The 16,487-nt window shown below is 36.5% G+C and overlaps 1 protein-coding gene across 8 annotated transcripts in view; it reads left to right on the forward strand.

Annotated features, from left to right (window-relative positions):
- Positions 1 to 1,082: 1,082 nt before the first annotated feature.
- Positions 1,083 to 16,487, forward strand: part of LOC144020186 (D-aminoacyl-tRNA deacylase 1-like) — a 29,772-nt gene continuing 14,367 nt past the window's right edge. The window contains exons 1-14 of one of the 8 annotated variants that reach the window (XM_077523384.1): positions 1,083 to 1,210; positions 1,565 to 1,655; positions 2,387 to 2,622; positions 4,103 to 4,197; positions 8,031 to 8,229; positions 8,307 to 8,556; positions 8,817 to 9,093; positions 9,299 to 9,476; positions 9,575 to 9,651; positions 10,561 to 10,741; positions 12,242 to 12,490; positions 12,600 to 12,771; positions 12,866 to 13,020; positions 13,159 to 13,825. In XM_077523384.1, coding sequence (XP_077379510.1) covers positions 1,168 to 1,210; positions 1,565 to 1,655; positions 2,387 to 2,622; positions 4,103 to 4,197; positions 8,031 to 8,229; positions 8,307 to 8,556; positions 8,817 to 9,093; positions 9,299 to 9,476; positions 9,575 to 9,651; positions 10,561 to 10,741; positions 12,242 to 12,490; positions 12,600 to 12,771; positions 12,866 to 13,020; positions 13,159 to 13,271 — 2,316 coding nt within the window. In that variant the 5' untranslated portion in view covers positions 1,083 to 1,167 and the 3' untranslated portion in view covers positions 13,272 to 13,825. Of the gene's footprint in view, positions 1,211 to 1,245; positions 1,438 to 1,564; positions 1,656 to 2,386; positions 2,623 to 4,102; positions 4,198 to 5,826; positions 6,999 to 8,030; positions 8,230 to 8,306; positions 8,557 to 8,816; positions 9,094 to 9,298; positions 9,477 to 9,574; positions 9,652 to 10,359; positions 10,490 to 10,560; positions 10,742 to 12,241; positions 12,491 to 12,599; positions 12,772 to 12,865; positions 13,021 to 13,158; positions 13,826 to 16,487 lie in introns of those variants that run through there. The other 7 variants (XM_077523385.1, XM_077523387.1, XR_013283822.1 and 4 more) reach the window with 7 other exon arrangements.

Raw genomic sequence — 16,487 nt, forward strand, 5'->3', positions numbered from 1 at the left:
TCTTAAAGAAATAAAAATAAATAAAATAAAATAATGCTTGAAAACAGTTTTGAAAATACTAAATAAGACTGGCGTACCCCCTAAAATGCCATTTTCCTATTGTCCCTACTGACCAAATTCAATCTAAAATAAAACAGTTACAATTAGAATTTCATTTTTTTTTTACATCTTTGTTTCATTGCTGTCTTTTGTAACTGTTGGAATGTTGTTTTAATAAACACATTTCCAAATAATTATTGTTCATGGGCGTGTGTCCCACAACATGCTCGCAGCCAGCTGTTACCATAACTTTTTTTTTTTAGCATGGTAGAAGAAGAAAGCTGTGAATCAGACTATACCTGGACTTGACATCATCAATGAGTTTTCCAAAAGAATGGGTAGAGCGAATGTATTACCCACTCTTCTATTTTACATATTTTTTTTAATATAAAATAGTTAGCCTTGATTGAACGTCTCACTCTACCACATGCAGTCCTGTTTTGCATATGATCAGAATACGACAATTCTTTTTCTTTCTTTCTTTCTTTCTTTCTTTCTTTCTTTCTTTCTTTCTTTCTTTCTTTCTTTCTTTCTTTCTAACATATAAGTGTGTCTTCTTGTTCTTGGTCGGCAATAACAGAGAAGCTATCATTTTTTACAGATTTGCAACCTGTAACCTTGCTGTGATTTGAGTGACAGGGTTACGGATCAGCTTCTATCAGGGGGTTGTGCTTTAAAAAAATTCAAATCTGTAAAATAAGCTAATCAAGCCTTTGATAGTTTAGTAGTTAGTATCTATATTGATATATGTAGCAGAACATCAGAAAAGGGAAGATTCATATTTCAAGAATTTTGAAGCCCAAATGTCCTCCAGTCCTGGAATGACGGTAAAACTTTTATTTTCCACCCCCCAAAACACACACTTTTCCACTCAAGGGGTCATATGGCAATGATTTTAAGCATTTGATGTCCCGGGCAGACTTTTACTTGTAATTTTTGTCATACTACTCCGCAATTAAACCAAGTTATTACTGTACTAGTAAGTTACTGTACTGTACTGTAACGTAAGCGAAAGTGAAACTCCGGAAGAACCCGCTAGAGGGGAACAAAGTTCCTTCCATTTTACGCCGTGTGTGTGTGTGTGTATGTACTAGATGTGTCAATGTACCGTGAAACATCGCCAAAACAATGAAAGCGATCATCCAGAGAGTTACCAGGGCGTCTGTGACAGGTGAACACTTCCCTTGAATTGAAAGACTGTACTGTGCTTCGGTATTGTGGGTGTGCCGGAGTATCGTTTACTGTTGGGTGCACGTTAAGCTAACAATAGCTATGTTAGCATGAGACGACCTCATAGTACTGCACTTAAAATAAACCGTAGACCCGTCTTTACAAGTTCAAGTTAGGAGTGATGTGACCTTCGTGTGGGCGTCACAAAAGGAGAATACAACTGCAGAAGTAATGTATCGTTTGGAAGCTGAGAGATGAGCTGATCGGCTGCTACACCTTCATGCTTACTCGTCAGCACTGAGTGATACATCGACACTTGACCCACTCATCAACTTTTTCTCCTTTTTTTCTGCAGTGGGAGACGATCAGATCAGTTCGATAGGAAGGGGCTTGTGTGTGCTGCTCGGAATATCTGTGGAGGACACACACACAGATGCTGAGTACATGTAAGTTCCTCAAGTAAAAATTGTTCTCAAAATGACACCAAGCATACCTGGCTTTTATGTATTGTATTTGTGTTTTTAACTAAAGAACAATACTTTTACATCAAGTGAGCAATTTAAATGTTTTCTATCTGCAAATGTTGTAACATTAAGGAAAAACTTCGCGATATCACATATGACCAGCTAGTAAAGTTATCCGTTGTCCCCATTTGATTCTAATGGGTACGTTTTTAGTTCATAGTTGAATTTGTGACCAAGACATTGACAGTATAAAAAAAGACTTCACGGGTCACTTAATTGACACTGTTTATGTACTAAAATAATAAATAAAATCACAATAATAATAATAACAACAATATTTAAAAAAAAAACAAAAACAAAAAGCAATGTGAATGAAACATTACCTAAAGTGTGATTTAAAAAAACAACAACTTTTATTCGGGGACAAAAAAATATATGAGAGGGAAAAATACTGTTAAAGAAGTGTGTATATTTGGCAGACTTAAATCATCACATAAAAATATTTTTACGAGAGCTACCACTATTTCTTGAATATATCCAAGGCATTTTTATTTAACTGTTGAAATCAGGATGTAACCTATTTTCCATGGATGACTCCAGTGCTCCAGTGGTTTCCTTTCAAGCTTGGTTGATATCTTGTTTCCTTGACCACATCAGGTTGTTTCGTGGCACACGTTTCACAGATTTTACTACATTCATGTTCTTGCCTACAGAATACGCAAGATCCTGAACCTGCGTCTGTTTGAAGATGAGAATGGTCGGCCATGGAGCAAATGCGTCATGGACCGAGACTTTGAGGTGCTGTGTGTGAGCCAGTTTACATTACAGTGCATACTGAAGGGCAACAAGCCGGACTTCCACTTGGCTATGCCGGCAGAATTGGCCCAACCTTTCTATGCCAGCATCCTGGAGAACATGAGGAGTGCCTACAAGCCTGAGCTGGTTCAAGGTGGGTCAGTTAATGACACCTTCGCTCGGTATGTTCTGATGCAGTTTAACATTACATAATATTTGGGAAAAGATTAAGAGCGGCCAGGCCCTAATCAACACCATAGCAAACTAGCTATTCCGCTCCATTCCACTGGAGGAAACCTGGATTCTTAGTTGTTCATTCACTGCCGTATCAATATTTTCTTCAAACCCAAATTGTGTGTTTGTAATAGTACTTGAGAGCTCACCATGGGCCAAAAAAAGAAAACCCATCAATTTCTTCTGTTGCATTGTTTTCTTACATAGTCGTGGACAGGGATCCCTGGGTTCATGATGACTTTTATTTCATTTCTGTTGAAAAAAATAAAAAAAAAAATATATATATATATATATATATATATATATATATATATATATATATATATATATATAAAGGCATTCCATTTCAACGGCTGTGACATAATCGAGTTTGTCGGTTGGAAGGCGCTCCTAGAACTTTCGCCCACCGCCCCACACGTATCATCGCCGCCCCCACTAACTAACAACCACTGTTGTTTGAAGGTGTGTTCAACTTGCTTTGTCCCCACTGTGGAGAACAATTAACATTCATCCACTCATCACAGTGCACCACAGTGCTATTAATCAAAATATGAGCCGAGAGAGTAGAGTTCGCCTCAAACAGGTTGTGGGAAATTTTGGATCAATAGTGTGTTTTCCTGCAAGTTAAAGCAGCTTTGGGGGCTGCAAAGTGTGGATTGTTAGACGCTTTAATGGTGACACTGAACTGGGTCTGACCACTAGGGAGCAGATAGAACGAACGCCTCGGCCACGTATGAGTAAAGTCTTCTAATTAGTTTTCAGAGAGGAAATATGATTATGTAGCATTCTTCTAGCATGGACCAAATCCTTAATGTGCAGGTAGGGTCATTAATCTGTCTGACCCAGTGGAAGATCATTTAGGCTGTTTTCACACTATACTGGAGGTGTCTGAATCTTTACTTGCCCCAAATATTTGTGGGCTCCACTTAACAACTACTGGCCTACTCTATAGTACATCTTTTTAAAACATGCAACACTATTTATCTTATCTGATATCTTGAGGTTTGAACTCCATGAAAGCCATACAATATGAACTTCATCCACAATGTCAGTGAAAGTTTTGCTCTAAAGTTTAAAGTGTCTGGATCGTAATCATTGTTTGTTACATCACGTGTCCATCAGTGCACTGCAACTTGCAACAAACGTAATATCATCCACGTGGGCTTTAAAAAATAAAATACAATATTTTTCGGGAAAGTGTTGCTTAAAATTAGTTAAATGATAATTGATAGTTTGAAAGATAAGTCAGTATTTGCACTAAATTTTGACAAGCCTGAAAATAAATTACATTTAAAATTATTGTTGTGACCATCCATCTGTAAATTCCTATAACTAGCATTTTATTTATTTATTTTATGTTGGTCTCCTTTACATGTTCACATATTTGCCTTGCATTTTAGATGGAAAGTTTGGGGCCTTCATGAAATTACACATTCAAAACGATGGTCCTGTTACCATTGAACTGACGTCACCTCCTTCATCTGACCCCCGGCAGGTACCGAATGTTTGAAGCTACACATTTACTGTTTTTATAGGTCCAAAATGCTACTTCAAGAAAGTCAATCATGCTCACCACTTTTTCATGCCTCGTTTTGAACCACTAGGTGGTGATAGACAGATATCTATCTGTCTATCACCACCTAGTTTTTTATTTTTTCCATGCAACCATTTAAGTGGAAAATTATAAGTACCGGTAGTCCCCTAATATATATATATATATATATATATATATATATATATATATATATATATATATATATATATATATATATATATATATATATATATATATATTAGGGGTGGTAAAAAAAATCGATTCGTCGATATATCGCGATACTACATCGCGCGATTCTCGAATCGATTCAATTAAAAAAAATCGATTTTTTTTTATTTTTTTTTAAGAGCTCAGAATTGTTCATTCGGTAGTCTTACCGATTCAACGTCTTATCATCATTGCCTTTTTTTTTGTGTGTGTGTGTGAATCGATTTTTAAACTTCCATTTTTAATGGAAAAATATTCAACAAAACGTCTGACTTCGGGTTAGGATTCACACCTTGAGCATGGAAGAATGTTATATGAACGGAACATTAAGCCTTAATATTTTATTTTAATGCTGTTCAAACATGAAACAGATTACAACCTCTATAAGACTGAAATTTCAGATAAATAAATAATACATTTTCATATAAATCTTACACTCTACAAGCTTACTGATTAGTATTTTCCAAATTTGAATGAAAAAAAATCGCAACAATCGACTTATAAATTCGTATCGGGATTAATCGGTATCGAATCGAATTGTGACCTGTGAATCGTGATACGAATCGAATCGTCAGGTACTAGAGCTATGGTTGTACCACTATATATATATATATATATATATATATATATATATATATATATATATATATATATATATGTATGTATATATATATGTGTATATATATATGTATGTATATATATATGTGTATATATATATGTATGTATATATATATGTGTATATATATATGTATGTATATATATATGTGTATATATATATGTATGTATATATATGTATGTATATATATGTATGTATATATATGTATGTATATATATGTATGTATATATATGTATGTGTATATATATATATATATATATATATATATGTATATATATATGTATATATATATATATATATGTATATATATGTATATGTATATATATATACATGTATATATATATACATATATATACATATACATGTATATATATATACATATATATACATATACATATATATACATACATATATATACATATATATATATATATACATATATATATATATATATATATATATATATATATATATATATATATATATATATATATATATATATATATATATATATATATATAGTGGTACAACCATAGCTCTAGTACCTGACGATTCGATTCGTATCACGATTCACAGGTCACAATTCGATTCGATACCGATTAATCCCGATACGAATTTATAAGTCGATTGTTGCGATTTTTTTTCATTCAAATTTAGAAAATACTAATCAGTAAGCTTGTAGAGTGTAAGATTTATATGAAAATGTATTATTTATTTATCTGAAATTTCAGTCTTATAGAGGTTGTAATCTGTTTCATGTTTGAACAGCATTAAAATAAAATATTAAGGCTTAATGTTCCGTTCATATAAAGTCAACGTACAGTATTTAACTTACTGTTGGTTTGGCAACGCAAAATGGTTGCCGCTGACTTCACTTCTCGCTTCAGCATGAGCAGCCCAGGTTATTGATTACGTCTGTGCTGTATCAGCCTGCGAAATGCGAATCCACGTTACCGTGGTATTTTTTTTTTTAAGCTTTGAGCCACGAAAACACATGGTAGTGTTATTATTTCATTTTCTTAACTCAAGAGGCTGAGCTATGGTTGTACCACTGAGCTGGGTTGTACACACGCGTTCTGGTTGGCTAGCATTGGGCTTTATTTAAAAATAATAATAAATCCATGCCGCTTATCAGATTACATGTAGAACTGCGTTAGTTGACGATATATAGCTCATATATGCTTGTATGACCAAGTCTGTTTTTCCCAGAAGTCTGGCTGGAACATTAAAATAGCAGGAAATTTAATATGTGTCAGAAGAAGAAACAAAACAAAACAATGGTACATACAGGTTTAGCCCAGAAATTTAGAATATCAAGGGGAAGTCAATTTATTTTAATAATTTTTTACAAAAATTGAAACATGTTATATTAGTTCACACACAGTGAACTATTTCAAGACTTTATTTGTTTCAATTTTTATGATTATGGCACACAGAAACAAAAATGTTTATTTATATTTTACATGACTATCTAATGGCCTGTTTCAGCAGATCGCTTATACCTCACTAACCCCACCTTTTTCGCTTGCGTCACGAGCTCAGCGCGAACTCTACCCTCACAATTTTGAACCCCTCCCCCAAGCGGAGATTTCAACCGACAACAAACAAGAAACCGCAGCAAGACAGCATGGCAGCCAAAAAAACTCATAGGAACTGCAATGTACGAGAGTGTACAAGGGACAACAAAAACCTTTTTCTTCTCCCGTCATCCGAGCCACAGAAAGGCTTGTGGTTGGACTTTATTTATGCATCGAATATGCCCAAACAACTCCCAAAACGGGTGGTAGTTTGTGGCAAACATTTTACTGACGACTGCTTCAGCAATTTGGGGCAATACAAATTTGGATTAGCTGGACATCTTTCACTTATCCCGGGATCGATACCAACTCTTTGTGGAACAGCACGTAAACCGGGCCAAGTAAGTCTTTTTTTTTTTCTTTTTCCCCGTCTCAGTATTTTCCTTCAGTATCGTGATGCCCTTCTTTGAATCGTTAGCCTCGTAGCTAACAGCCGATTTGATGTAGCATCGAATGCTAGCTCAACTCAGCATGTGAGTACACGTGTAACTCTCTACAGTTAAACAAATCTTCGTACGTTATCAATGTCTTGTTGCTATCCTTGAAATGAGAGAAATTAGATGCTTCTTTGCCAATGTATTTTTTTTATGATCTCGTGCTGCTTTTTGCATTTGTGTGTTTTCATTCATTCTGGATTTTCTTTGTGTGCAACTTAATACTCTAGTAGCTAGCTAAGTACAAGTGAATGATTTTTATTTTTAACACATAACCATGACAAGACTTGGACGTTTTAGTCTCTAGTCTAAACCATTTCCATGATTGAACTGTATGGAGGTCAAAATGTGTAAGGGTATATGCCACGGAAGAGGCGGGGCTGTTTTTGTACATCAGTTTGGTTCCGGTTCGGTTTGCAACGTGTGGGCTGCGTCAAAATTCTTGTGCTTCCGACTTTGTGCCCCTCGGTTGCACGTTCGCAGCCCGGACCGGAATCAAACTGATGTGCAAAATCACGTCCCGCCTTCTTCCGTGGCATATACCCCATTAGTTACCAAGAAGCACCAAAGATGCTTCTTGGGACAATAGTTATGAGAAAGCAGCATTTTTTTCCATTCCACTCTTTTACAGGCATTATTGCTTATTATTTTGTGTGTGAGATTGATACTTACCCCTTAATTACGATCGAAAACAAGCACTTCTCTTGTGTGTCACTTTAAAGTTCTATTGTCTGAAATAGGTAATAATTAATCCGAAACAAAGTTGGGACACTAACATGTTGCATGTCTAAAGCGCCCAAAAATCAGTCTATATATATTGCTCCAAATCAAAGAAGACAGTTTAATGATCAACAGTTTTTATGTTTTTTTTTGTATTCGTAGCTATTAGTGAATATTTTTATTGTATTTTTTATTTTTTTATTGTTTGTTCTGTTACAGCCCAGCACATCTCAGTCAGTCCAATCATCTAATCGTCAAACCATTGTTCCGGAATCCCGCATTCAAGTAGCAGTGGTTCAGCAGGTCAATGTTAACCCCCTCTCACCGAGTGTTACCTGCCAGACGGACGTAATACCCACCCGTACTGTAGGGACTCAGCTGTCTTACAGAACACTGCGGCCTCACATCAGAAGTGAAGGTACCCACCCTTAGAATGTTCACATTATTAAGCAAGTTTTTTTTTTTTTTTTGTTCTTAAGTGCATGTGTTGATCAGTTGTCATTGCAGGGGTCAAGGCAACTGTTCTGTGTAAGGATTTTGGTGTTGGAACTTCTAACACAGACCCTTTGTGTTTGTCCTCAACACAAATAAAAAGACCTACAAAAAGGCCACGTCTGGAATTTGAAGAAGAGCTTGAGGATGGCCCACTGGAGAACAGTTCTTTATTTGACCGTTCAAAGCCACATCATTACACTTATGATCCAGCCCAATCGGTCACAGGTTCATTTGACTCTACACTGCAGTCGTAAGTCCACTATTATTTGTGAATGAGTGAAGTTTGGATTGTGTTGGCATACAAACATGGAGCGGTTGCATTGAGAGTTTGGTTATTTATAGCGTTACTTGTGTGGTTTTTAGTATTGCGTTTGTGGTGCAAAAAAATTGTAAGCACAGCTGCCTTAAAATGCAGTGGGTGAATTTAATATGTATAGAATGTTTCATCTGCTTTTTTTGTCTTCTTCTTCTGTTATTTTTTTTTTTTTTTTTTTTTTTTTTTTTATATAGAAAGGTATTACCCACCCCAGCACATCAGATCAATAAGTATATAGTTTATGAGGACTGCATCCTGGAGCTTTTCAATAAGTGTCCGGTCTGCACGAAGAAATGTGATGTGAGGCCCCAGCGGCTTGGAACATATCTGTCGGTGAAGCAGTCCTGCCCACATTGCACATATGGCAGACAGTGGAGTAGCCAGCCTGTCCTGGGGAGCACGCCGGCTGGAAATGTTCACTTGTCTGCAGCTGTGTACCTGAGTGGTGCTTCTTTCATTCAACTTGAAAAGGTAAATGATTTCAAATTAAACTTACACTAGAAGAAAGCTCAGACCTCCGCTAAGCAAAACAGTTTTGCCATCTAGAATCCTTGATAGCTTCTCAAGTTATTGTTCACAAACACAACCAGGAACAAATTTGGTGGTAATACAAATTTGAATGGCTTATATATTTTCATCAACTTACATTTATTTTTTTTCTCCTCCACACCAACAGGTCTTCAAAGCAATGAAGCTCCAGATGTTTAAGTATGAAACGTTTCGCCATCATGTCAGATGTTTTATTGAGCCGGCAGTTATTCACCACTGGAAAGTCCAGCAGAATGAAATTCTGCAGCGGCTGTCTGAGGAAGGCAAAGTCATACTTGGCGGTGGCATGAGAACTGAATCTCCAGGTATGATGTTCCAGAAGTATTGCTGTTACATACCGATGTACAAAGTCCAGAGAACTAAGTGAAAAAGTGACCACTAATTGAACAAACTATTTTAACAGGTCACTCAGCAAACTATGGGAGTTATACCATGATGGATCTCAAGACAAACACCGTTGTGGACTTGCAACTGGTCCAGGTGAGATTTTGAAATTTGTAGTGATGGTCAAAATGTAACCGATACCTCGAAGCTTGTTTCGGGCTTCCTGAATCACACTGCTTCGAACTGGTGCTTTGAAGCTTGTATCGTTCTGCAAATATCACGTGATTGATGACGTTCCAAGCTTCATACGTCACAATGCGTATTGACGGATCAAAGTGCTTTGGTGGCTGTCATCATTTTGACAGTTTTGCTTGGGCTCTAAATTGTGTAAGAACTATTGAACAATGTGTTTTTTGTTTTTGTTTTTTTTTCTTCTGTGGGTTAGTAATGGTCACCAGTGAAAAGGCGACGTTTGAGACCGTTTATTGGAAGAGGCTTGCAAATATGTCATCCAACTTGTGAACGACATATTTTCAAGGATGCAAAAATAGTGAACATGAAGAGGAACCGCCTAAATCCTTCAATTGTGGAGATTTAAAAAAAAAATAAAAATTTAGACATACAAATTTGTGAATACCGCCCTGCCCCGTGTTTTGTTTTTCATAAAAATGCACACGTCCATCATATTTTATTTATGAAAATACTTTTTTTTTTTTTTTTTTTTTTTAATTAGCACTCACTCTTATGTAAATACTCTAATACTTTGCTCTATATATTTATTTGGACTTTTATTGCTGAAAGATGAGTGAGTGAATGTTTGATTCTTTAGTGACATAGGTTGTTTTTACTTCTTTCGTCCACTAGATGTCCCTTTAGTTGCTTTCACTGCAGTGCCAAAGCTCTGAATCTGTTTCAGCACAATTTGAAGGAAAGCCTCAAAGGTTCAAGAAGCTTCACCCGCCCATCTCTAGAAATTTGTTAACCTTGTAAATTGGTAATTAATTGTCTTTTGAAAATCAAATTCTGTTTTGTATTTTCTCATAATCTTTTTTTCTATGTTGCCAGAGCAATGAGGTTGGTAGTAGCGACCATATGCAGAAAGAGGGCCTTAAGAGGAGCCTGGCACTGATGGAGTCGCGTGGCATCTCCATTGACTGCGTTGTCACAGATCGTCAACCACAAGTGCGAAAGTTTCTCAGGGAGCAAAACATAACGCACTACTATGATGTCTGTCACATTGCAAAAGGTATGGATTTACATTTTCCGTCTGTTGATAACACTTCAGTTTCCCCCTCCTCTCAGGTTCAATGTCTGGTGATTATCCTAGATAGCACTTTGTCATTACAATAAGACATTATTACCCACTCAGCCCACTTGTGCATACATGTGCAACAGTAATCATTTTTACTCCTTACTTCACTTTCATATACAACCTACAGTACAGGCCAAAAGTTTTGGACACACCTTCTCATGCAATGTACTTTCTTTATTTTCATGACTATTTACATTGTAGATTCTTATTGAAGGAACCAAAACTATGAATGAACACGTGGCGTTATGTACTTATTAAAGGTGAAATAACTGAAAATGTTTTATATCTAGTTTCTTCAAAATAATCACTTTGCTCTGATTTTTGTATTTATTTTGCACACTTGATGATTCCCTTGATGATCTTTAAGAGTAGTCACCTGAAATGGTTTTCCAACAGTATTGAAGGAGTTCCCAGAGGTGAGAATGCCAAGAGTGTGCAAAGCAGTCATCAGAGCAAAGAGAGGCTATTTTAAAGAAACTAGAATTTAAAACGCTTTCAGTTATTTCAACTTTATTTGTAAGTACCTGTACATAACTCCGCGGGTTCATTCTTGGTTTTGATGCCACATTGAATGAGGTGTGTCTAAACCTTTGGTCTGTACTGTATTTCCTTGTGAACAGCTGTGTCATATCCTGTTTATTGTAACTACAGTGGTACCTCTACTTACGAAATTAATTGGTTCTGGAAGAAAGTTCTTAAGTAGAATATTTTGTAAGCAGAGACGCATTTTCCATGTAAATGCCCTAATCCGTTCCAAGCCTCCCAAAATTCAGACATAAATATTTTATAAAGCAAACAATCCTTCGAAAATGTCCAAGGCAAACATCATCTTAGTGAATAAACACCCAACTGGTGAATACTTTTTCTGGGTGATTTTTTTTTTTTTTTTTTTTTTTAAACAAATTCTGAAACTTCATGGAAACTTCCGGTATGACGAGGCATCTTTTTAAAAAAAAAAAAAGGCCCGTCTCGTCGCAATCAAAAACTTACTGTGCCTTCATCAATCACCAATTGTTTGAATTTTTGCACAGATTTGTTGGCCGTTAGTTAATACATTTACGAAAAACTATCGGGACACCTCATGGGCCACAGGATGAATGATGAGGACGCTGTATAAACACCGATCTAGTATCTACGTTCATAGATACCTATGGCAGGTAATAGCCATAGCTGAATGTATGTTGCGTTCGGTAATGTATTTTTACCTTTCGTATCTAGAAATTTCTTTCGTAACAAGAGGCAATATTTTCCCGTTGAGGCGTTTCGTAACTCGAAAATTTCATATGAAGAGACGTTCGTAAGTAGAGGTACCACTGTATTTACTTTTTTTCCCCAAAATGGTCCAGAACTCTTGCCGCTCATATCCTTTCCCAAACTACATCCTAGTACAAAGATGTATATATTAAATGGATTATGTGTTGCTTCTCACTGTAGGAATTGTGAAGAAATTGGATGCGATCAGCAAGACGAAGGGATGCGAAAAACTCAAGCTGTGGATAAAGAGCATCAACAACCACATCTACTGGACTGCAGCTTCCTGTGCATCTGGTCCAGAGAGAATTGCCAGGTGGAACGCGATTCTGAACCACGTGCAAGACATTCATACACATGAGGAGCCTCTTTATCCAACCTGTGAGCATGAGATCCGCAAGACAACAGACAAGAGCAAATGGCTCCAAGCAGGTATTTGACCAATACAGACGACTACGCAGCTACAGTGGATTTCACCCAAGAGCATATTGTACTATAAAAGATTTTGTTTACCTAAATGATCTTCCCATGTCGTTCACAGACACGCCAGCTTTCAATAAGTTGGATAGGGTGCTTAGAAATAAACGAATGCTAAAGGATGTTGCAAAACTAAACCCTCATCGGCAAACTTCATCTTTGGAATCTTTTCATTCCCTCATCTTTCGTTTTGCCCCCCAAAATGTCGTCTTTCCGTTCATTGGAATGCTGTGCAGGTAAAAAACAAGTTAAAAGCAAGTCTATTTGACACTTGTTGTGATTCCAATTGTATACATTATAATTATTATTCACATTTTCTTCATCTTTTAGACTATATCTGGCTGCAATACATTACAATGAAAATGCTGAGCGACTAAAGGCTGAGACAAGGACAAGGGAAGATGTGCCACGCTACAAACTTTCCTTTCCGAAAGCAAATCATGGGGAGTGCAAAGCCAAACCCCCCGAGACACAGTCAACGTTTGGTAAGGATTCATTCAATTTAAACATTTGTTTTTTGGTTCAAATATATTTATATATACATTACATGAAAATGTACAAAGACACAATAACACAAAAATGCATACAATTCAACCAAAGATATTTGCCCTTGTATTTTACAGGCTATGTGGCAGACTTGATGGACCTCATTTTTGAAGAAGTCATTGCCAATCCCGTCCTATACATTGACACAATGTTGGCCATCCCTGTCCCTAAAAACCTCAGCCCAGGATGAGAGGCCCGACAAGGACACGGTTGTTGCCAGCTATGTGTCAAAGTTCAGATGGGGGCCAGTTTAGTCCTCTGGAAACTCTGCGTGGATGCGTTGGACCACACGCGCTGGTATTACCACCTCGACTGTGCGACCAAGGAGTCTCCTACAACTCACAAAAGAACATTACGCCAGATACCTGAAACGACTAAAATAAATTATGAACTTTAGTTTTTCACTGTGGTTGACTGTCACATGTCAGGCGAGCCTTGGCCACTCCCACCAAAATCCACTCATATAATGCTAGGGTTACAGCCGACCTTCCTAGTGGGGCCTGTAATTCAAGGTGGAATTTTGTGAAAAAATTGTTTTGATACAGTATGAGGGTGTCCAGAGGATGGTTGATGTCATTGCTGCAAAGCTCATGTCAGATAATCCTTAATATTGAGGATCAGCGGTTCAGAAATGAATGTATGGATAAGTATTACGAATGCATACCAAGTGATTTAACTTGTTTTCACAATCCAGTCCTGAGATTTTGACTTTTGAGATTTGCACAATAAACGGTCTTCAAATCACATATGGTGCATCTCAACTTTTTTTTTTTTCCTGCCAGAAACATTTATTTATTTATTTATTTTTTATGCCTCTTACAAGTGTAGATTGACATCTACATTATTGCAAAAACAAGTAGGCTACTCTGCCTGTATATAGCAGCAATACTGGGTGCATTTCTTATTTCATCCAAGTCACTTCAAAATAAAGTGAGAAAATTAAGCAGTCATAAATATCTCATGGTCTATAATGTAGTAGATTTTTCCCATATTGATCAGCTGTAATAAATCTTAGGTTGAACTGTTCTTCATATATTTAGGTCACTTCTAAAGAATCTCTGCAGTTTACTAGTTGGTTTAAACAACCAACCTTGGCTGCTCCAATCCCCTGCTCCACCATAGTGGGCTTGCAAAGGAAGGGATGTTATACAGTCCTCAGAATTTTAATCTTGTCGCTTGGGATGTTTAGCTATGGGCAACCTTGGCCTTTCGCCATTCCCCCTCCGCTTTGCCACAAAGGACCAGCCAATATGCTAAGTTTGGCAGAGCGTGTCAATGACCATCATAGTTTGAAGTAAAGAAGTACTGCAGCGCCATCTTCCTCCCTTTCCTTTTTTCATGTTTAGGAGAACAATTGTAACAGGCCAGAGACTGGAAGAGGCACATGTGTGTAGTTGGAGGCCCAGAGTGGGTGAATAAGTTTGAAATGGTGTAAAAGTTACCCTGGAATACAATCATTAACTCTCTATAGTACATTAGTGCACATCCCAGTTATGCTATCTTAACTGTCAAGGTGATTACTCAAGAAGGTTTCTAAATTACATAAGTATACGCGATGCAAAACATGGCTTATTTTGGATATTGTATTCCAGTGCTCCACAGGTTGATATAGCCTAAAGAATGAAAAACGTCAGTGAAGCTAATTTGCTATAAGACCAAAATATTTCTATTAAATCTTAATATTTATTGTAATATTACGGAAGCGAATTGCATTGACTTAAAAAAAAAAAAAATCCTGTTTTTCTGACTAATTTTTTGGGGCGCTTTGTTTTTTTTTTTTTTTTTTTTTTTTTTTTTTCTGTCGTTCAAAAAAAAAATGGAAAAAAATATTCAGAAAAACAGCAGAATTTATTTTTCTCACAAAAACAGGGAAAAACATAATTAAAAAAAAAAAAACTATTCCAAAAAACAGCACCAACTTATGTTTTTCTGAGTATTTTTTTTTTTTTTTTTAAATGACCAGTATATGTGATGTGACTGGATAGCCCATACACGCTAGTCCAAGCCATTGAAGTCACAGGGGAGCCATCTTGTTACTCCCACATCGCGAGCAGCTTGTAGGCAGTTAGTATAACGCTCTAGGCGCACCGTCACCCCCCCCGCTTCCAGCCTTATACTAACTGCCTATGAGCTGTATATGTCATCGCTACGTCTACCGTATAGTTTATACAGTAGTCTGCTTGCGAGGTGGGAGCAACAAGATGGCCGCCCTGTGACTTCATCGGCTTGCACTGACGTGTATGGGCGTTCGGCTATCCAGTCACATGTACAGGTCAGTGGTCTGCAACAAGTCACTTGGAGTTTAGAGGTTAAAGAAAAAAATAAAAATTACTCTCAAAAACAAGTTGGTGCTCTGTTTTTTTGTTTTTTGTTTTTTGTGTTTTTGTTTTCCCCCTGTTTTTCTGATTTGTTTTCCCTGTTTTTCTGAATATTTTTTTATGACAGAAAAAAATATAAAAAAAACAAAACAAACAAAGCTCCCCCAAAAATGAGTGAGAATTTTGTTTTGTTTTTTTTCCTTTTTTCAAGTGAATGCAATACGCTTCGGTATAATATACATTATTGCTTGTGTTTGTTGAAAAAAAAAAAAGCTAAGAAAACAGGACCTTGAAAAAGTAATATTTTAAATCATAATTGCAAAATTCCTCCCCTGTGAACGTCACCTGCGTTGCGGAGCACTCTCTGACGCTGCTGGCCAGCCGGGTGCCTTCACATCCCACTCACCCCGTTCCTCCCTCCACGTTTCCTACATGTAAAAGCTACTATGACCCATGACGTGAGGTGTGGACTTCGGACTCAAACGGCAAACAAGAAACTGGATTTGGGAAACAGACTTTATGTACAAAAAAAATAAAGATGTAATCAAAAGTACAAAGTAAAATGTTATGTTGACAATTGACAACTTTTGGACACGGCCGGAAGCAATTCTTAAACAAACCACAGAATATTCTCGTTAATTGTGGTCATTTATAGATTTCAATAAGATTTTTTGGAATATGCAGTCTTACATGAATTGAATCATTTTTGGGGCTTGATTTAAATTCTGTTTTGTTTTGTTTTTTAAATTTATTTATTCATTAATTTTTTTATTTTTTTATTTATTTTGTAATATTTTGGTTTAAATTGTGATTTAAACAAGTGATGTTTGAATGGTGGTACCATGTTTCATTCCACCACAATTACAGCAAGTCATGCCGCATGTTGATGCATTCAAATGGAAATAACTTTTTTTAATATGAAATACCTTAACTGTCTCTTTAAATAATGTAATATCTTATGCAAGACGGTTTGCTAGGCTTTTTCATTTCACGGGTAGCATGCTCAACTTCGTCATTAATGGTTTTGAGTTTTGCGGAAAGCAAAAAGCACAGCATTCATTAGTACTGTATGTGTGCAAAATGCAAAG

Source organism: Festucalex cinctus, chromosome 6 (assembly GCF_051991245.1).
Source record: "Festucalex cinctus isolate MCC-2025b chromosome 6, RoL_Fcin_1.0, whole genome shotgun sequence".
NCBI classification, from domain to species: domain Eukaryota; kingdom Metazoa; phylum Chordata; class Actinopteri; order Syngnathiformes; family Syngnathidae; genus Festucalex; species Festucalex cinctus.